Genomic DNA, 22,778 nt, shown 5'->3' on the forward strand with positions numbered 1-22,778 from the left:
GATGGAAGGATGGCAAGATGGAGGGACAGGAATGGAATGACTGAGGGATGGAGGGATGGAGAGGTGGAGGGATGGAGAGGTGTAGGGATGGAGAGGTGGAGGGGTGGAGGGATGGAGAGGTGGAGGGACAGAGGAATGGAAGGACAGAGGAATGGAAGGACTGAGGGATGGAGAGGTGGAGGGATGGAGGGGTGGAGGGATGGAAGGATGGCAAGATGGAGGGACAGGAATGGAATGACTGAGGGATGGAGGGATGGAGAGGTGGAGGGATGGAGAGGTGTAGGGATGGAGGGGTGGAGAGGTGGAGGGATGGAGGATGGATAGATTGAAGGATCGAGGGACAGAGGAATTGAAGGACCTAGGGATGGAGAGGTGGAGGGATGGAGAGATGGAGAGATTGAAGGATCGAGGGACAGAGGAATGGAGAGATGGAGAATGGAGAGATTGAAGGATGGAGGGATGGAGAGATGGAGGATGAAGAGATTGAAGGATTGAGGGACAGAGGAATGGAAGGACTGAGGGATGGAGAGGTGGAGAGGTGGAGGGGTGGAGAGGTGGAGGGGTGGAGAGGTGGAGGGATGGAGAGGTGGAGGGACAGAGGAATGGAAGGACAGAGGAATGGAAGGACAGAGGAATGGAGGGATGGAGAGGTGGAGAGGTGGAGGGATGGAGAGGTGGAGGGATGGAGAGGTGGAGGGACAGAGGAATGGAAGGACAGAGGAATGGAAGGACAGAGGAATGGAGGGATGGAGAGGTGGAGAGGTGGAGGGATGGAGAGGTGGAGGGATGGAGAGGTGGAGGGACAGAGGAATGGAGAGGTGGAGGGATGGAGGATGGAGAGATGGAGGATGGAGGGACAGAGGAATTGAAGGACCTAGGGATGGAGAGGTGGAGGGATGGAGAGATGGAGAGATTGAAGGATCGAGGGACAGAGGAATGGAGAGATGGAGAATGGAGAGATTGAAGGATGGAGAGATGGAGGGATTGAGAGATGGAGGATGAAGAGATTGAAGGATCGAGGGAGAGGCGGAGGGGTGGAGAGGTGGAGGGATGGAGAGGTGGAGGGGTGGAGGGATGGAGAGGTGGGGGGACAGAGGAATGGAGAGGTGGAGGGATGGAGTTTGGAGAGATGGAGGATGGAGGGACAGAGGAATTGAAGGACCTAGGGATGGAGAGGTGGAGGGATGGAGAGATGGAGAGATTGAAGGATCGAGGGACAGAGGAATGGAAGGAAGGATGGATGGAAGGAAGGATGGAGGGATGGAGAGATTGAAGGATCGAGGGACAGAGGAATGGAAGGATGGAGGGATGAAGGGATGAAGGGCCTACAGTCCCCCGGGCCCTGTGCAGTGATGACAGGTGTTATCACCCAACAGATGAGCTCCAACTGGGGCTATAGAAATGTCACCTCCAAGGATAGGATGGCTTGTCTGAGCCGGTACATACTGTAATAGTTAAAGCATTGCCACTCTCAATGCTTTGGGTCAGGAACTGGGTCTGGACCAGGAACTGGGTCAGGTCAGGGACTGGGTCAGGGACTGTGTGTGTGCATGTGTGAGTGCAGTAGGTTGGTGTTTTCCTCTTTCAGGTTCTCCATGACCTGAGCCATATATATGTTGTTATTTCATTAGGATCCCCATTAGCTGTTGCAAAAGCAGCAGCTAATCTTCCTGGGGTCCAACACAAAACAGCTCAAGGACATACATTTTTTAAAGGCACAGATAACTGTGAATAGTCACCTAGCTCTGGTCCATAACCCACAGATAACCGTGAATAGTCACCTAGCTCTGGTCCATAACCCACAGATAACTCTGTATAGTCACCTAGCTCTGGTCCATAACCCACAGATAACTCTGAATAGTCAACTAGCTCTGGTCCATAACCCATACAGTATATAACTCTGAATAGTCACCTAGCTCTGGTCCATAACCCATACAGTATATAACTCTGAATAGTCACCTAGCCCTGGTCCATAACCCACAGATAACTCTGTATAGTCAACTAGCTATTGTCCATAACCCACAGATAACTCTGTATAGTCACCTAGCTCTGGTCCATAACTCACAGATAACTCTGAATAGTCAACTAGCTCTGGTCCATAACCCATACAGTATATAACTCTGTATAGTCACCTAGCTCTGGTCCATAACTCACAGATCACTCTGTATAGTCAACTAGCTCTGGTCCATAACCCACAGATAACTATGTATAGTCAACTAGCTATTGTCCATAACCCACAGATAACTCTGAATAGTCACCTAGCTCTGGCCCATAACCCATACAGTATATAACTCTGAATAGTCACCTAGCTCTGGCCCATAACCCATACAGTATATAACTCTGAATAGTCACCTAGCTCTGGTCCATAATCCATACAGTATATAACTCTGAATAGTCACCTAGCTCTGGTCCGTAACCCACAGATAACTCTGTATAGTCAACTAGCTCTGGTCCATAACCCACAGATAACTCTGTATAGTCAACTAGCTCTGGTCCATAACCCATACAGTATATAACTCTGAATAGTCACCTAGCTCTGGTCCATAACCCACAGATAACTCTGTATAGTCAACTAGCTCTGGTCCATAACCCACAGATAACTCTGAATAGTCACCTAGCTTTGGTCCATAACCCATACAGTATATAACTCTGAACAGTCACCTAGCTCTGGTCCATAACACATTGTAATGGCCTAATCATTCTCACTCATGCCCTCTGGTGACAACACAAACACACACACACACACACACACACACACACACACACCCACACACACACACACTTCATGACATCAAGGCCTTGCCAAGGAGTTCCGTGTTATTAGGGAAAAAGCTCTCATACATCACCTGTTCCAGGAAAATAATCTAATGTCACAGCATGTACTGTATGCAGTCTATTGTTGGGGATGGTGGGATGTAAATGTGTTTGTTGCTCCCCCAGTCAGCCAGTTCAGTCTGTATGTCTTTACTAGCCAGCATATCTGCCTCCAGGGCTCTGCATGGCCATTAGTGAGGACTGCTGGAGCTGTTGCCGTGGCAACCGACCGCAGCAGAAATAATCACACGTTATTAGATGGCTCTGACAGTGGCAGACAAACTACCCTACTTCATAAGACTAAAGGGAGGACAAGAAAAAAATAAGGGGAAAAAAAGGAATCAAATCTTTAAAAAAAATCCTGTTTGATGCAAACAAATAATAATGTCTGAGTGCCAGACAAAACGACTAATTTAGAGATGCTACATTTCAGTTGAACACAACAGCACATAAAACACACACACACACACACACACACACACACACACACACACACACACACACACACACACACACACACACACACACACACACACACACACACACACACACACACACACACACGCACGCACACACACACACACACACAGGGCACCGGAGTGTTACAGGGCACCGGAGTGTTACAGGGCACCGGGGTGTTACCGTGCACCAGGGTGTTACCGTGCACCGGAGTGTTACAGGGCACCGGGGTGTTACCGTGCACCAGGGTGTTACCGTGCACCGGAGTGTTACCGTGCACCAGGGTGTTACCGTGCACCGGAGTGTTACAGGGCACCGGAGTGTTACAGGGCACCGGGGTGTTACCGTGCACCAGGGTGTTACCGTGCACCGGAGTGTTACAGGGCACCGGAGTGTTACAGGGCACCGGAGTGTTACAGGGCACCGGGGTGTTACCGTGCACCAGGGTGTTACCGTGCACCAGGGTGTTACCGTGCACCAGGGTGTTACCGGGCACCAGAGTGTTACCGGGCATGAAAATAATAGACCCAAACACTCTTTTATCCCAGTGGAAATAAGGCTTCTGAATGACAATCACTAGTTGGTCCAGCAGGCAGTATAGTTGATACTGTAGCCAATAGTGAACAGAATCATTATGGACCACACATGGACTGACTTTTTCCTACTATAATTCACTGTCTTTATTCTCTCTAATTGACTGTCTTTATTGTGTCTTGTTGACTGTCTTTACTGTGTCTTGTTGACTGTCTCTCAATGACTGCCTTTTATTGTCTCTTAATTGTGTCTTGTTGACTGTCTTTATTGTCTCTCAAATATATTTATTGTCTCTGACTGACTGTCTTCCTTGTCTCTTATTGACTGTATTTATGATACAGCCTCTAGCACTGAGATGCAGTGCCTTAGACCGCTGTGCCATTTGGGAGCCCATAACATAAAAGTTATCTTAATTATACTTGCAAATGTGTCTTGACAGTGGCGCGAGCCATGTACTGGAAAAAATAAAACTACTGAGGAAAATCTCTGATAGCAGAAGCGTCAACCACTCAGTCATTAAGTCCCACTTATGAGCTTTAATGACAGTTTCAGGGCGGGATATTTTCTCATCTTGATGCATTGGACTTTAAGTGACAGCTCTGTCACTGTTCCAGATGATGGGAAATGAACTTGATGCCTAGGTGTCAACCCCTTTTTAGCCGTAGCCACGGTAGAGCCTCACTTCAAAATGGAGTCATTTCCACAAACCAGAAAAGCAACCCCCGAGGCCATGGTTGGAACACAGGACACGGGCCCTCAAGTTCTAAGAAGAAAGCTGTCACTGTGCCACTGGTGGCGGAATACCATCACTAGGCATCAATAACACATCCACTTTGGGAGTGTTCCACCCACACCGATTCTAGAATTCTTAGACAATTAAAGTAAGAGTTTCCTGGCCAAGCATTCCCTAGGCAATGTAATGAATGTGGTTGATGCCTGCATTGTACTAGGTGCCACTAGAGTGGAGGCCTTACGCTTTCCTTAACCACTGATTCTACTTCAGTGTATCCTGCTACACAGCACTTTACTAATAGAGCCAGACTGTGCTTTAAAACTGTACAGTCTGGTTGGAGTAAACAGTTTATTCATCCTGTGACAAACAAGCCAAACGATAGCACCAAGGAGGACTCCGTCGTCGCCGCCACAACAAGAACAACAATGAAAAATGAAAGGCCATTATGAGCCATGGCTTGCTGCACCGTTCCACAGTACTGCGTAAGCACTAAAGACATTAGAGACGAAGGCATATGAATCTACAGCTGTCATGTGTCTCCTACAGCCCCTGAGTGTGTGTGTGTGTGCGTGTGTGCACGTCTGTGTGTGAACGTCTGTTTGTGTGTGTTTGTGTGTCTGTGTGTTTGTGTGTCTGTGTGTGTGTGCGTGTTTGTGTGTCTGTCTGTGTTTGTGTGTCTGTGTGTGTGAACGTGTTTAACTATTCACAATATTAGTAAACAAACAAACATTTGACCAACTGGCGTTATTTTGTTAGTCGCCATAAAGTCAAAAACTGTTTCTAGGGGTTTAGGGTTACGGTTAGAATTAGAGTACGGGTTAGGAGCTAGGGTTAAGGTTAGAATTAGGGTTAAGGTTAGAATTAGTGTTAGGATTAAGGTTAGGAGCTAGTCCAACGCTCTAACCACTAGGCTACCCTGCCGCCCCAACCTCTTGTGACTAGGGGGCAGTATTTTCATTTTTGGAAAAATAACGTTCCCAAAGTAAATGGGATATTTTGTCAGGACAAGAAGCTAGAATATGCATATAATTGACAGCTTAGGATAGAAAACACTCTAAGGTTTCCAAAACTGTAAAAATATTGTCTGTGAGTATAACAGAACTGCTATTACAGGCGAAAGCCTGAGAACAATCCAATACGGAAGTGCCTCGTGTTTTGAAAGCTCTGCGTTCCAATGCGTCCCTATTGAGCAGTGAATGGGCTATCAACCAGATTACTTTTTCTACGTATTCCCCAAGGTGTCTACAGCATTGTGACGTAGTTTTACGCCTTCATGTTGAAGAATACACTGTCATTACCACTCTGTCTACACTGTCATTACCACTCTGTCTACACTATGTCATTACCACTCTGTCTACACTATGTCATTACCACTCTGTCTACACTACATCATTACTACTCTGTCTACACTACGTCATTACCAGTCTGGGTACCACACATCCTTACCAGTCTGGGTACCACACATCCTTACCAGTCTGGGTACCACACATCCTTACCAGTCTGGGTACCACACATCCTTACCAGTCTGGGTAACACACATCCTTACCAGTCTGGGTAACTCACACCCTTACCAGTCTGGGTACCACACACCCTTACCAGTCTGGGTAACACACATCCTTACCAGTCCAGCAGATTATATATAAGCATCCTTACCAGTCTGGGTACCACACACCCTTACCAGTCTGGGTACCACACATCCTTACCAGTCTGGGTACCACACATCCTTACCAGTCTGGGTACCACACATCCTTACCAGTCTGGGTACCACACATCCTTATCAGTCCAGCAGATTATATATACACATCACAGTGCAGTGGCCTGGTGACTCACACTCTCCAGTAAAAATAACAGGAAGGCTGCCTTGGATCTGTTTCCTTGGTTGTTTGAATCTACCAAGGAAAACAACAAGTCATTTGGAATGAGATATGGAATGGCAATACTCTATCAAAGGCAAACTGTCCTTGACACACACACACGCACACATTTCTCTTAATAATCCTCAGGGAATTGCAAACTCGGAACACTGTGAGTACACAGGAGACAGAAGCAGTACGCAGTGCACTTCAAAATCCACAGGTTCCCTCTCCAAAAACCAGTGGACTTCTAAAATCCACAGGTTCCCTCTCCAATTAGACATGAATCACTGACTATTTGTCTTTCGACCGATTGCTTGGAGATATTTGATTACGGAGCCTCTGTTTTCTTTCCAGGACATGAGGTTCTGATTGAGAAGGCCAACGAAAGCCTTGGAGATGCCCTTGTTTTTATTCAAAAGCAATGTCTACCCCAAGCTATCCCATTCCACGCTTTGAAATACCAATAGTTGGGAGAAAATGTTGACACAGTTTGATAATGAATACTGATGCCATTTTCAAGCCCCACATGATCCCCACACACAGCAAAACTTCAAATGGACTTCTCCTCTGCCACAGAGTGAACAGCAAAATAAATCTCCTTGTGCTTCGAATGAGGCAACGCATGGAGATACATTTATTTGTGATGATAGTGGGGAACACCATAAAGAGTGAAACATTGCATTGCCCACTACCGGGAGACAAATACAATTTCTCCATAATTTCAGCTTTGTGCTTCATTGACTTGAAGTCTGGATAAAAACATGTTTTCCTCAACAATTTTGTCTCAGTCATTTCCCTTGCATTGTTGCAGGAACCATAGGGAACACTGTTTTATGAAAATGAGTTTGGGAAGTGCTCCCCAGGAGCTGTCCTGGAAATAATGACAGGGAATTAAATAGGACAGTCAATTAATAACTTGTTTACTTTCATAACCACAAATATTCAGCAGTTTTGTGCATCGATAGATAACGTGGTCTAAATGGAATGAACACTGACTCACACGCTGGCACACACGAATACAACAGGGCACGCACGCACGCACACACACACACACACACACACACACACACACACACAAATAAATATACCACACGCACACACACACTCACACACAGGAGCATGCAGAAGCACGCATGCACAAACAAACACACACATACACAAAAACAGGCAGATGCGCACACACACACGCATATATAAACAACACACACATGTTTTCATTCTAAATACAAATGAAGCTAGCAACCGCCACATGATGGCATGCAAGTTCCTCTCTTAGGTGTGTCTAGAAATTAAAACAAATGCAGCCAAATGTCATTCTCAGTGCAGCTGCACAGCATTAAAGGTGAGTGGGACACTTGAGCATGTCAGAATGATTGAGTTTTACTACATGCCTTTGTCAGTAATCTCAAAGGAAATGTCTAATAGAGAAGGGATTTGGCATTTTGTCTTAGTGTACTTTGTCAATCTAACAACCACCTATAATCCCATCACCACATTTTATGTCCTTCCACAAAAGTCCTTTCACAAATGGACTGGAACAAACTCCAGTCCGCTGAATGAATGACAGAAGGTGACATTTCACTAAAACGCCATACAGCAGTTGACAAAATCCGATCTGCCTAAATCTTTCTCAAAACTGTGTGTGTGTGTGTGTGTGTGTGTGTGTGTGTGTGTGTGTGTGTGTGTGTGTGTGTGTGTGTCTTCCTGCATGTTGATAGCTGAGGAATCTCCCTCATTCCATCAGATTGTGTGTGTGTGTGTGTAAAAACAAGGAACATTAGGAGAACGGCTATTTTAAACATACTGGTTAGGTTTAATGCAGTGGCAACCCATCATTCAGGGCAGGTGGGGCAGGAAAATACGGAGCGGTAGGGGTTGGTAATATTCTCTAATTGCGCTGTGATTGGCTCAGTCTTATGTCACTCATGGGGACACTACGTCACAACCAAGTCTAAGGGTTGAACTCAAAATTCAAGCCTCTTGGATGCTGCCATAGAGTTACATTAGAAGTACCCATCCAAGAACGCTCAAGGTCATTGGCCACAGATAGAATTATGTCAAATAATGTTATATATATATATAGTTGCTTTGATTGGATTGATTTCAAAATCTTAGCTAGCAGTCATCATCCTGAATTAAGTCAACAATCTACTGGCAAATCCTTTTTAATCCTTGTCATATGAAGATAAATTATAGATAAAACGTATCGGTGCTCATCGGCCATTGGACAGAAACATTACACTACAAATTCAACAATGAGTGGTTTGGAAGGAATCAGTGACTAACCGCAAGCATTGCAAAGAAATCACTAGCCTGCTATTCAGTGGAGTGGCTGTGTAGTCCCAAGTCTGGGATTAAGGGTCTCTTTTCTAAATTGAAAATGATAAACATTCAACATTGGCCATGCTGTCAGTGAAGCATGATTTGTACCGCACTCAAAACAACTGTAAACTTGGAACTGCGAAATTTGACTTGTTGTGTAGTACAGTGTATGTTGTGTGGTAAGCTGTTCATAGCCCATGTGCTTCACCCTAGTAATTTGGTCTATTTTCCCCTCTTAATTTTGCCTACTGTTCTGTAGCCTATAAACTGTTTTAGAGAAATATAATAATAGAATATTGTAAGAGCTGTCATTGTCTGCTTATATGCCCCCTTTTATTTATCCTACGGTTCTGACTTGGTGTACAAGGAGAACACTGCCAGAACGGCCCATGTTCTAAATTCTGTCACTGTACATTTCAAAAGTGCTGAACAAACAAACAAATGTCCTAGCTCGCTCATTAATGTCTTAATCGAAATTACGGATTGCCTCTCATCCGCTTATCGTCCCCTTATGCCATAGTTTGTACACCTCAATTGTCATTAGAAACCACATTTGTTTAAGCAAGTCAGCCATTTCAACCATGTTTTTTAAAAAGGCAGAAAATGAGGCTGAATGAACGGTTTTTTTTTGCTGCCAGACAAGGCTCCACTGATAGCCAGGTGTAGCAGTGGTAAGGTGTTGGGACTGCTGTCGGGACTGTCACGCCTGCCCCCACTCTCCGCTCGAGGGCGCCAGGCTGCCCAGCATTACGCACTACTGCCACCATCATTACGCACACCTGCTTCCCTCATCATGCGCATCCACAATTCATTGGACTCATCTGGACTCAAATACTTGTGATGTTACCTCCCCTATAACTGTCTGTTCCCCAGCTCTGTTCCCCACTTTTTGCATGAATTGTCGTATGTCATTGTGCTACCCGGTTCTGACGCTGTTCCTGTCTTGTTCCATGTCTGTGGCAATATTAAATGTTCAATCTCTGTACCTGCCTCTCTACTCCAGCATCAGTTCTTACAGGAACAGCTTTATATATGCCAAAACAGTTGTGGGTATCATTTGTCACCATGAAAGTGCAACTAATGTATTGTTTTGTATAATGGCTTTGCTGGCATGCATCCCACAATTATTATTTTTTTTTGCCCCACCAAGATTTCTATGCTAAAATGGCAATTGGTTTAGGGTTAGGGATACAATTAGGGTTAGGGTTAGAATTAGGGAAATGGGATAGTGCTTAGGTTTAGGGTTTAAAGTTACGGGTAAAGGTTAGAGTTAGGGTTAATGTTAGGGTTATGGTAAGGGTTAAGGTTTAGGGTCAGGGGTTAGGGAAAATAGGATTTTGACTAAAAATGTATTTTAGGTCCCCACAAGGATAGAATAATGTGTGTGTGTGTGTATGTATGTATTTATGCATGTATTGCAAATAAATTCATAAAAAATCCTACAATGTGATTTTCTGGATTTTTTTTCTTCTCATTTTGTCTGTCATAGTTGAAGTGTATCTATGATGAATTACAGGCCTCTCTCATCTTTTTAAGTGGGAGAACTTGCACAATTGGTGGCTGACTAAATACTTTTTTGCCCCACTGTATGTATGTATGTATATATATACAGTGCCTTGCGAAAGTATTCGGCCCCCTTGAACTTTGCGACCTTTTGCCACATTTCAGGCTTCAAACATAAAGATATAAAACTGTATTTTTTTGTGAAGAATCAACAACAAGTGGGACACAATCATGAAGTGGAACGACATTTATTGGATATTTCAAACTTTTTTAACAAATCAAAAACTGAAAAATTGGGCGTGCAAAATTATTCAGCCCCTTTACTTTCAGTGCAGCAAACTCTCTCCAGAAGTTCAGTGAGGATCTCTGAATGATCCAATGTTGACCTAAATGACTAATGATGATAAATACAATCCACCTGTGTGTAATCAAGTCTCCGTATAAATGCACCTGCACTGTGATAGTCTCAGAGGTCCGTTAAAAGCGCAGAGAGCATCATGAAGAACAAAGAACACACCAGGCAGGTCCGAGATACTGTTGTGAAGAAGTTTAAAGCCGGATTTGGATACAAAAAGATTTCCCAAGCTTTAAACATCCCAAGGAGCACTGTGCAAGCGATAATATTGAAATGGAAGGAGTATCGGACCACTGCAAATCTACCAAGACCTGGCCGTCCCTCTAAACTTTCAGCTCATACAAGGAGAAGACTGATCAGAGATGCAGCCAAGAGGCCCATGATCACTCTGGATGAACTGCAGAGATCTACAGCTGAGGTGGGAGACTCTGTCCATAGGACAACAATCAGTCGTATATTGCACAAATCTGGCCTTTATGGAAGAGCGGCAAGAAGAAAGCAATTTCTTAAAGATATCCATAAAAAGTGTTGTTTAAAGTTTGCCACAAGCCACCTGGGAGACACACCAAACATGTGGAAGAAGGTGCTCTGGTCAGATGAAACCAAAATTGAACTTTTTGGCAACAATGCAAAACGTTATGTTTGGCGTAAAAGCAACACAGCTGAACACACCATCCCCACTGTCAAACATGGTGGTGGCAGCATCATGGTTTGGGCCTGCTTTTCTTCAGCAGGGACAGGGAAGATGGTTAAAATTGATGGGAAGATGGATGGAGCCAAATACAGGACCATTCTGGAAGAAAAACCTGATGTAGTCTGCAAAAGACCTGAGACTGGGACGGAGATTTGTCTTCCAACAAGACAATGATCCAAAACATAAAGCAAAATCTACAATGGAATGGTTCAAAAATAAACATATCCAGGTGTTAGAATGGCCAAGTCAAAGTCCAGACCTGAACCCAATCGACAATCTGTGGAAAGAACTGAAAACTGCTGTTCACAAATGCTCTCCATCCAACCTCACTGAGCTCGAGCTGTTTTGCAAGGAGGAATGGGAAAAAATGTCAGTCTCTCGATGTGCAAAACTGATAGAGACATACCCCAAGCGACTTACAGCTGTAATCGCAGCAAAAGGTGGCGCTACAAAGTATTAACTTAAGGGGGCTGAATAATTTTGCAAGCCCAATTTTTCAGTTTTTGATTTGTTAAAAAAGTTTGAAATATCCAATACATGTCGTTCCACTTCATGATTGTGTCCCACTTGTTGTTGATTCTTCACAAAAAAATACAGTTTTATATCTTTATGTTTGAAGCCTGAAATGTGGCAAAAGGTCGCAAAGTTCAAGGGGGCCGAATACTTTCGCAAGGCACTATATATATATATATATATATATATATATATATATTACATACAGCTCTGGAGACCACTACAAAATTATCAGTGTCTCTGGTTTTACTATTTATTTGGTATGTGTTTTGGTAAAATTTACATTTCTGTTTTATTCCAGAAACTACTGACTGTGAAATTTGGTGGAGGATCGGTGATGATCTGGGGGTGCTTCAGCAAGGCAGGAATCGGGCAGATTTGTCTTTGTGAAGGACGCACGAATCAAGCCACGTACAAGGTTGTCCTGGAAGAAAACTTGAATCCTTCTGCTCTGACAATGTTCCCCAACTCTGAGGATTGTTTTTTTCCAGCAGGACAATGCTCCATGCCACACAGCCAGGTCAATCAAGGTGTGGATGGAGGACCACCAGATCAAGACCCTGTCATGGCCAGCCCAATCTCCAGACCTGAACCCCATTGAAAACCTCTGGAATGTGATCAAGAAGAATATAAGAATTTTTGCACCAGGAGTGGTATAAAGTCACCCAACATCAGTGTGAAAGACTGGTGGGGAGCATGTAAAGACGCATGAAAGTTATTCCACCAAATACTGAACATTAGTATTGTGTTGTTTAAAAATGAATATGAACTTATATTCTTTGCATTATTCGAGGTCTGACAACACTGGATATTTTTTATTATTTTGACCACTTTTCTGCAAATAAATGCTCTAAATGACAATATTTTTATTTGGAATTTGGGAGAAATGTTGTCAGTAGTTTATAGAATAAAACAAAAATGTTCATTTTACCCAAACACATACCTATAAATAGTAAATCTAGAGAAACTGATAATTTTGCAGTGGTCTCTTCATTTTTTCCAGAGCTGTATATGATGTCCCCCCCACTTCTAAAACCAAAGTTGGGCCCCTGCTTAATTCTGTACCTCTGGGAGAAGATGTCCCTGTATGGACTGCCGTGCTGCATGGCGAAGCCGTAGCCCCGATCTGGTGCATTGCTCCCTACAGTGTAGAAGGAGCAGTCCTCATCGTTGATGGCCATATACTCCAGCACTGCCGAATCCCACACAAAGGCAAAACGCCCGTACTTCACCTGAGAGAAAAGTAAAAACACAGACATAAAACTACTGAGTGTATTCATGAGGGTCAAACTGCTGTGTTCTGATGGGCTACGCCCTTTCTTGTAATTCTATTTCTATGATTAGAAACAGATATAGAAACACATAACACTATACAAACTATATGTTGACACTCGGGTAGAGAGATGGTTACATGATTGAACATGAACATTAACCGTGACTAATTGTGTCATATGCACTGTGGAGTAGGGTGAAGTGTTGCCCCTAGACGCTGATCTTGGGTCAGTGTTTGCATTTTCCACAGTAGTCAAGGTCAGGATTTTTTTTCTTGTTTTAATTGTACATGGTCCCTGACAAATCAATCAATAAAATCTAAAAGAAGACATACATGATTAAGTTACCCTGTAATTGGAATATAATATGTTATTTTAATTTGAAGCTGTAGCGAGTGCATGTTATAGCTTAATATTCATCACACACTATGTCAGCCCTTTCATCTGTTTCAAGGGGGGAAGTCTAGGTTAAAATGGCCTGTGTCCCAAATGGCATCCTATTCCCTATACAGTGCACTACTTTTGACCAGGGCCCATTGGGACAGAACTGTATTTGGACTCTGACGTATCATTAACTGTAATGAGATTTTCAGGCACCTGACACCAGTCTGTGTCTCGACGGGGTTCAACGTGATTGCCCATTTCTCAACATGAAATACTCTTATTTGGTGATTTGGCTCAAACAGTAGACCCTGAGACGAGGAAATCAGACAGCTACCCTATGGGTACATCCCAAATGGTACCCTATACCTTTGATAGGGCACTACTTTTGAGTGCACTGTATAGGGAATAGGGGGCCATTTGGTAAGCAGTGTATTCCTTCTCCTGGATTCCCTTTATTTTTTATTTACTATTTTACCTTTATTTAACTTGGAAAGTCAGTTAAGAACAAATTCTTATTTTCATTTCAGGGACAAAACGACAGATTTTTACCTTTCGGTTACAAGTCCAACACTCTTAACCACTAGGCTACCTGTCACCCCATTATATCACAGGGTCTTACAGATTTGCTTCCAAGAAAATGATGTTGGGTCCATCAGTTCTACTGGCTTGGAAGTTAAGATGACATCTGACCACAAGCATACACAGTGGTTGTTGAGGCTACTAGTCAATCATAGCCAGCAAGGAGTTTTATGGGATCAGAATGAACAATTTTTGGATTTATGTACTCAACAAAATTCAACAGAAACACAATGGCACAAAATCTTTCTGCATGTACTGACGTTTCCCTCTGGGAAAAATAAAAGCAATTATATTATTTTATTTTGTACTGTATTCTATTTTATGGTTGTCACATGCAAGACAGATGTGAGCTAGTAAGATGTGTCTCCTTGTTCAAATATGCTTTTATGGCATTTTTACCCCTTCAAATGTCTCTTATCTCCTCCCTGTCTCTTGTGCCCTCTTTTCCCAACACTTGATGAGTGTTTCTTTGTTTTTGAGAGAAGGCTATTATAATGGAATACACGGTTGATGATGATATTATCTGCAATAACCCAAAACCCATTTTAAACTAATGATATAATAATGGGTGATCTAAATAGGAAGGTTCAGTCAAGAATGGGGCGGAATCCTTCGGAAACATTTATAGTGTATAATTTCCTCCACATATGAGAAATGTCCTTGAAAGTGTCTCGTGAAAGTTGATCTACTTCATCACATGACATCATTAAAAAATGTAACAAAGCGATGTAACAAAACATCTCCTTTCATGAACACTTTAAGTCCTTTAAAATGTTTATATGGTCGTTCTTATCCCTTATAATGTCAAACATCTACTGCGCAAGGGCAGGGAAGAAATGTCGAGATTCCTATTGATTACCAAACCATTTTCAGAGGAGAGCACGGAAGTGTAAAAAACAAGCAGGTACCACAAAGTCCTCGCCTTATTGATGCGATTCCAAGAAAAACAACTATAAATAGACTAGTAGAAACATAGAAAAAAAGAGAGAGGGAACAGGAGTTGAAGGGTAGAAGTCAGGTAGTGGTTTAGTGGTGGCGCATGATGAGAGGAAAAGCAGTGAGATACGTCTTTCCGTATGGAGCGAGAGCAGCCTGCCTGGAGCCATGGCAATCAGAAGGGCCCTGATAATTATTAAAAGGCATTGTCGTCAAACACCGGGCACCCGGTGAATCCTAATCACATCATTGTCTTTTCTCGGAAATATGACTGCACTACTCACTAGATCCGTAATCGTGAAATTAAAGTCGTCCATCCATTCCCCTGGGGTACGCTGGGGTAGCTTAATGTCGTTTACGTGAAATATGTTTGTTGTCATTGGTTGTACAGCGTTTTTAATTTCACATCATCATTTAAAAGCAGGTGATGGCCTCGAAGCTGAGTTGTAATTACCGTGACGTGAGCATACAGAGTGTTTAATGCTTAATTAACACAAATGCCCTTCCTTTCGCAATTTCAAACACATGATACTGTAGCTTACACCGATGTCAGGGTCTACATTGTGGACAGAATACATAGGGGGAAAGTCAATTACATTAAAGGTACAACAAACCAAATAAATCTCAAGTTTGGGGTTAATAAACGCTGTAGATCAAAATCAAGTCTAACACACTAGCAATTTAATTTGCAAATCGTCGAACTCCCCCCTTTATGTTTTAGTTTGTTAACTGGTTGTGATTACTGTACCCGTAAATTATTTCAAGCGCTCATTATTTCAAGCGCTAACGTTGTAGAGGATTTAGAGGCTTCACACTCAGCTTAAATGAGGAGATCCTCATTTAATTACACATTTTTTAAACATTTATAAGAACTACCATGGTGCCAAATATCAGACAGAAGACTTGGGAGAACAGGCTAGAGTTATGTGTGTCCCAAATGCCATAGGGCTCTGGTCAAAAGTAGTCCACTAGATAAGGTAAGGGTGCTATTTCTGACTCAGACTTCTTTGTGGCTTGCTCAGATCATCTTCTCTAGCAGACTTCAAAAGACTGAAACACCGAAGGGCATGTTTTCCAATCTTGCCTCATGATTAAAGTCCTCACACATACCTAAAGTGGTATTTTCTCTCAATCAGTTTAAAGTTCATTAGAAGGGGCTCACATTTAGGGTTTTAACTCTCCAAAATGGTGGTTAATGCTTGTGCTTTGTTCTTCGTGTCTGGGCTATCTCAAATGATTCTGTGGCAGCACACAACTGGTAGAGAGTCACAAAGGGAGGAACTCACAGCGACTGCATGAGTGGAGTATTCAAACAAGTATGTTGACATTATGTACACATCTGTCATAGGCGTGTGTAAAGTAGAGGGTTCCAAAGGTTAACAATGAGAATTACTGGAATCAAGGGTTGATGAACCTGTGGCAGATTTAGGGGATTAACGTTAGGGTTAGAGTTATGGTTAAGGTTAGGGTTAGAATTAACATTAGGGTTAGGATTGGGATTAACGTTAGGGTTAGCGTTAAGGTTAGAGTTACGGTTAAGGTTAGGGTTAGGATTGGGATTAACGTTAGGGTTAGCGTTAAGGTTAGAGTTACGGTTAAGGTTAGGGTTAGGATTGGGATTAACGTTAGGGTTAGCGTTAAGGTTAGAGTTACGGTTAAGGTTAGGGTTAGGATTGGGATTAACGTTAGGGTTAGCGTTAAGGTTAGAGTTACGGTTAAGGTTAGGGTTAGGATTGGGATTAACGTTAGGGTTAGCGTTAAGGTTAGAGTTACGGTTAAGGTTAGGATTAGAATTAACATTAGGGTTAGCGTTAAGGTTAGAGTTACGATTAAGGTTAGGGTTAGGATTGGGATTAACGTTAGGGTTAGCGTTAAGGTTAGAGTTACGGTTAAGGTTAGGATTGGGATTAACGTTAGGGTTAGCGTTAAGGTTAGAGTTACGGTTAAGGTTAGGGTTAGGATTGGGATTAATGTTAGGGTTAGAGTTACGGTTAAGGTTGGGGTTAGGATTAGGATTAACGTTAGGGTTAGCGTTAAGGTTAGAGTTACGGTTAAGGTTAGGATTGGGATTAACGTTAGGGTTAGCGTTAAGGTTAGAGTTACGGTTAAGGTTAAGGTTAGGATTGGGATGAACGTTAGGGTTAGCGTTAAGGTTAGAGTTACGGTTAAGGTTAAGGTTAGGATTGGGATTAATGTTAGGGTTAGCGTTAAGGTTAGAGTTACGGTTAAGGTTAGGGTTAGGATTGGGATTAACGTTAGGGTTAGCGTTAAGGTTAGAGTTACGGTTAAGGTTAAGGTTAGGATTGGGATGAATGTTAGGGTTAGCGTTAAGGTTAGAGTTACGGTTAAGGTTAAGGTTAGGATTGGGATTAACGTTAGGGTTAGCGTTAAGGTTAGAGTTACGGTTAAGGTTAGGGTTAGGATTGGGATTAACGTTAGGGTTAGCGTTAAGGTTAGAGTTACGGTTAAGGTTAGGATCGGGATTAACGTTAGGGTTAGCGTTAAGGTTAGAGTTACGGTTAAGGTTAGGATCGGGGTTAACGTTTAAGGTTAGCGTTAAGGTTAGAGTTACGGTTAAGGTTAGGATTGGGATTAACGTTAGGGTTAGCGTTAAGGTTAGAGTTACGGTTAAAGTTGGGGTTAGGATTGGGATTAACGTTAGGGTTAGCGTTAAGGTTAGAGTTACGGTTAAGGTTAGGATTGGGATTAACGTTAGGGTTAGCGTTAAGGTTAGAGTTACGGTTAAGGTTAAGGTTACGTATTTACACAATGTGGGTGCAAAGCAACTGCTTTTTCTACGTTGTGTTTTCAGGTCAGGATACCTGAGGCGGACCAGGCCCGTATCCACCAATCGTCTCAGAGTAGAAAATGGATCGTAAATATTAACAATAGAGACGTTTTACTTTACGTTTTACGTTTTGCTTTAGTCATAAGAGACACACCAAGTCGACAGATAATTAGGAGACCTCATGTGCTGTCATAACCAGTTAAGAGTTATCAACAGGCATCTTGATACTAGAAAAATGCAGGGAGTCAGTGGTTGAAGTTGTTGAAATAATATTTTGATATGTCAATATAATCCATCCGTAAATAATCTAGATCTACATGCAACAGTATCTCTCGCACTTTGACAATGATTTCACAGGAGGCATATTTCAATATGATATTCCTAAATACTTATAACCACGAGGCTAATAAATAAACTTTTTTAAAAATGTATTATTGAATTACCTACATCATGTTATTTCAAGTTATCCATTTGGAGTACAAAATCACATTAGTAAAGAAATGTCTAAGTTTGGCATCCTTAAAAGTTGAGCAACTGAAGGAATCCAGGGCTTATGTTATGTTGCGTTCGATGAAAATCAGAGCCCTTTAATACGCTGTATGCAACGTTATCGGCAAGTGACTCGATGTCTACTGTAATGTCTACTGTAATGCCTACTGTAATGTCTACTGTAATGTCTACTGTAATGTCTACTGTAATGTCTACTGTAATGCCTACTGTAATGTCTACTGTAATGTCTACTGTAATGCCTACTGTAATGTCTACTGTGATGTCTACTGTAATGTCTACTGTAATGTCTACTGTAATGCCTACTGTAATGTCTACTGTAATGTCTACTGTAATGTCTACTGTAATGCCTACTGTAATGTCTACTGTAATGCCTACTGTAATGCCTACTGTAATGTCTACTGTAATGCCTACTGTAATGCCTACTGTAATGTCTACTGTAATGTCTACTGTAATGCCTACTGTAATGTCTACTGTAATGCCTACTGTAATGCCTACTGTAATGCCTACTGTAATGTCTACTGTAATGTCTACTGTAATGCCTACTGTGCCAAAGAGATTTAGGGTTGTTAAACAGGAGTGACGAGTGTGTTGATATAATGGTATTTGTTTTCAAAATTCCGCTTTTTACAACCATCAGAATTGGTTAAAAAAAAATTATGCATGCCAACATACAGTATTAGACAATAATTAAGAGTAGGCAAATTGATTATGTCATTTGGAAATTTCCACATTTGATGTACAGTCACATTCACTGAGGTTGTCTGAAGAGTGCTATAGAGTTCACAGTCTGGTCATGCCTCATCAGGATTGGTTATTCCCCAATTTACAACAATGTCAATAAGTGTCATCACTATCTTTCCTTTGCGGTACCTCAAATTGTCAAGAACACCAGCTGAGTTGATTTTATTCCTGTCTCAGAGTTTGTCTGGGCAGTACCTTCACATCATCCTAAATCCTACTCTGAACTGGGAGTTCTTTTCGTCTTAAAACAGGTTTTAACCAGATTCCTAAGACCTTTTTTGATGCGTTATGGATACCATCCCAGGTCAGTAGAAGGTCAGACTACCTGAGGAAAACCAGGTCAGTCACAGACCAAGGCTACCTGAGGAAGAACAAGTCTACCTGAGACAGACCAAGGCTACCTAATGAAGACCAAGGCTACCTGAGGAAGAACAAGGCTACCTGAGACAGATAAAGGCTACCTGAGGAAGACCAGGTCAGTCACAGACCAAGGCTTCCTGAGGAAGACCAAGGCTACCTGTCACAGACCAAGGCTACCTAATGAAGACCAAGGCTACCTGTCACAGACCAAGGCTACCTAATGAAGACCAAGGCTACCTGTCACAGACCAAGGCTACCTGAGAGAGGCCAAGGCTTCCTGAGGATGACCAAGGCTACCTGAGACAGACCAAGGCTACCTGAGAGAGACCAAGGCTTCCTGAGACAGACCAAGGCTACCTGAGACAGACCAAGGCTACCTGAGACAGACCAAGGCTACCTGAGATAGACCAAGGCTACCTGAGACAGACCAAGGCAACATGAGACAGACCAAGGCAACATGAGATAGACCAAGGCTACCTGAGACAGACCAAGGCTACCTGAGATAGACCAAGGCTACCTGAGACAGACCAAGGCTACCTGAGATAGACCAAGGCTACCTGAGACAGATCAGGCTACCTGAGACAGACCAGGCTACCTGAGACAGACCAAGACTACCTGAGACAGACCAAGGCTACCTGAGACAGACCAAGGCTACCTGAGATAGACCAAGGCTACCTGAGATAGACCAAGGCTACCTGAGATAGACCAAGGCTACCTGAGACAGACCAAGGCTACCTGAGACAGACCAAGGCTACCTGAGACAGACCAAGGCTACCTGAGATAGACCAAGGCTACCTGAGACAGACCAAGGCTACCTGAGACAGACCAAGGCTACCTGAGACAGACCAAGGCTACCTGAGATAGACCAAGGCTACCTGAGACAGACCAGGCGGCCTTGGTCTACCTGGTCTCAGAGACCTTTAATACCTGTATTGTTGGTCTCAAATACCAACAAAACCTTTCTTTCTCAATTCAAGTCAATTCCAGGGCTTTATTGGCATGGGAAACATATGTCTCTCTCTCTCTTTCTCTCTCTCTCTGTCTCTCCCTCTCTCTCCCCCTGTCTCTCTGTCTCTCTCTCTGTCTCTCTCTATCTCTCTGTCTGTCTCTCTCTCTCTCAAATTATTACAGAAAAAGCTCAAACTATCTTAGATTACTGATGGAGCATCCCTCGGCACCTCCACCACCCTTCAGTGATAGTTAGGTCTCCTCTAGGACACGTGGATACACAGGGAATGGCTAGGGAGCAGTAGAGAGAGGAGAGGAGAGAGAGGGAAGAAGATGAAAAGGAATGTGTGAAAGTTCCCGTGTCCCGATGCACAATCAATTAACATCACTCCTCCCTCTGCTCCTCAGCCTCCTCTTATACTCTCTGTCTCCCTCCCACTCCCAAACCTTCTGTTTGCACTGACAGAGCTTCCTCTCTAAAAGTCCCTCGCCGCCTTCCAGCTCCCTCTCCAGGCTCTCTCTGCATCTGTTCAGATGCCTCACACTCCCCCACTCTCTCTCTCCCTCCATGCATTTGTTTGTTTTCAAGGAATCAGGAAGCATTTTGTGATAAAACCATAGTGAGTTTTTCTCTGATCATTCTGCACTATGGTTGGTCTTTGGGCTCAGTGAAGATAGTCTTTCCCAACAGCACCTCTATCACAGTGGTGGGCATGAGTTGGCACACAGGTGGCATACCCACAATTGCATGTGCGCTTGACAGTATTTATTTATTATTTATTTATCTGTTATTTTACCAGGTAAGTTGACTGAAAACACATTCTCATTTACAGTAACGACCTGGGGAATAGTTACAGGGGAGAGGAGGGGGATGAATGAGCCAATTGTAAACTGGGGATTATTAGGTGACCTTGATGGTTTGATGGCTAGAATGGGAATTTAGCCAGGACACCGGGGTTAACACCCCTACCTTTACGATAAGTGGGATCTTTAATGACCGCAGAGGGTCAGGACACCTGTTTAACGTCCCACCCGAAAGACGGCACCCTACACAGGGCAGTGTCCCCAATCACTGCCCTCAGGCATTGGGATATTTTTTAGACAAGAGTGCTTCCTACTGGCCCTCCAACACCACTTCCAGCAGCATCTGTTCTCCCATCCAGGGACTGACCAGGACCAACCCTGCTTAGCTTCAGAAGTAAGCCAGCAGTGGTATGCTGGGTGGTATGCTGCTGGCAGTAACAGTGGTGACAGACCGGTACCATGTGTGACAATTTCTTCTCAGCCGTTTGTTTTCCACCTTAATTAAAGCTAGAATCTGCAGTTGCTACATACATTTTGGACTTATAAATTAATGATAATCAATACTACCCATTGATTTTTGAAGAATATAACTTATGCCTCATGAGCTTAGTTCAACTGTCGTACCTCATCAGAACCCAAACTTGTTTTCCTCCCGTGTTTGTTAAAAACTTAAAAGTAAACAAACACGGCATAGCTTCAAAACTATAATGGATGTTCAGTCTTTGCATCCATTGCTCTGTCTATGAACAACAGCTGGTGCACGAAATCTAAGGAAGTCTCTAAATTTTGCTCACCTGAAGTAAAGTATATTGTGATAAATTGCAGACCACACTACTTGCCTAGAGAGTTTTCAGCTATACTTTCCGTGGCTATTTACCACCACAGACAGATGCTGGCACAAAGACAGCACTCAGTCAGCTGTATAAGGAAATAAGTAAACAGGAAACCATTCACCCAGAGGTGGTGCTCCTAGTGGCCGGAGACTTCAATGTAGGGAAACTTAAATCAGTTCTACCAAATCTCTATCAACATGTTAAATGTGCAACCAGAGGGAAGAAAAGTGTAGATCACCTGTACTCCACACACAGAGATGCGTACAAAGCTCTCCCTCGCCCTCCATTTGGTAAATCCGACCACAAGTCTATCCCCCTGATTCCTGCTTACAAGCAAAAATGAAAGCAGGAAGCACCAGTGACTTGGTCTATAAATAAATAGGTCAGATGAAGCAGATGCTAAACTACAGGAATGTTCTGCTATCACAGACTGGAACATGTTCCGGAATTCTTCCGATGGCATTGAGGAGCACACCACATCAGTCACTGGCTTTATCAATAAGTGCATCGAGGACGTTGTCCCAACAGTGACTGTATGTACATACCCCAACCAGAAGCCATGGATTACAGCCAACATTCACACTGAGCTAAAGGGCAGAGCTGCGTAACCAACGTAACCAAGACTAAGGAGATGATTGTGGACTACAGGACAAGGAAGACCAAGCACGCCCCCATTCTAATTGACGGGGCTGTAGTGGAGCAGGTTGAGAGCTTCAAGGTCCTTGGTGTTCACATCAACAACAAACTAGAATGGTCCAAACACACCAAGACAGTCGTGAAGAGGGCACGATAAAGCCTATTCCCCCTCAGGAAACTAAAAAGATTTGTCATGGGTCCTCAG

At 43.2% G+C, this 22,778-nt stretch overlaps 1 protein-coding gene across 2 annotated transcripts in view; it reads right to left on the minus strand.

Annotated features, from left to right (window-relative positions):
* LOC110525094 (glutamate receptor ionotropic, delta-2-like) overlaps positions 1-22,778 on the minus strand; it is a 653,889-nt gene that overhangs the window by 18,610 nt on the left and 612,501 nt on the right. For both annotated transcript variants that reach the window (XR_005052012.1, XM_036979367.1), the window contains exon 14: positions 12,849-13,015. Coding sequence is in view for 1 of the 2 variants with exons in the window: in XM_036979367.1 (XP_036835262.1) it covers positions 12,849-13,015 (167 nt within the window). In the remaining variant the exon portion in view is untranslated. The remainder of the gene's footprint in view (positions 1-12,848; positions 13,016-22,778) is intronic.

The sequence above is a fragment of the Oncorhynchus mykiss genome, chromosome 6 (assembly GCF_013265735.2).
Source record: "Oncorhynchus mykiss isolate Arlee chromosome 6, USDA_OmykA_1.1, whole genome shotgun sequence".
Lineage (NCBI taxonomy): Eukaryota > Metazoa > Chordata > Actinopteri > Salmoniformes > Salmonidae > Oncorhynchus > Oncorhynchus mykiss.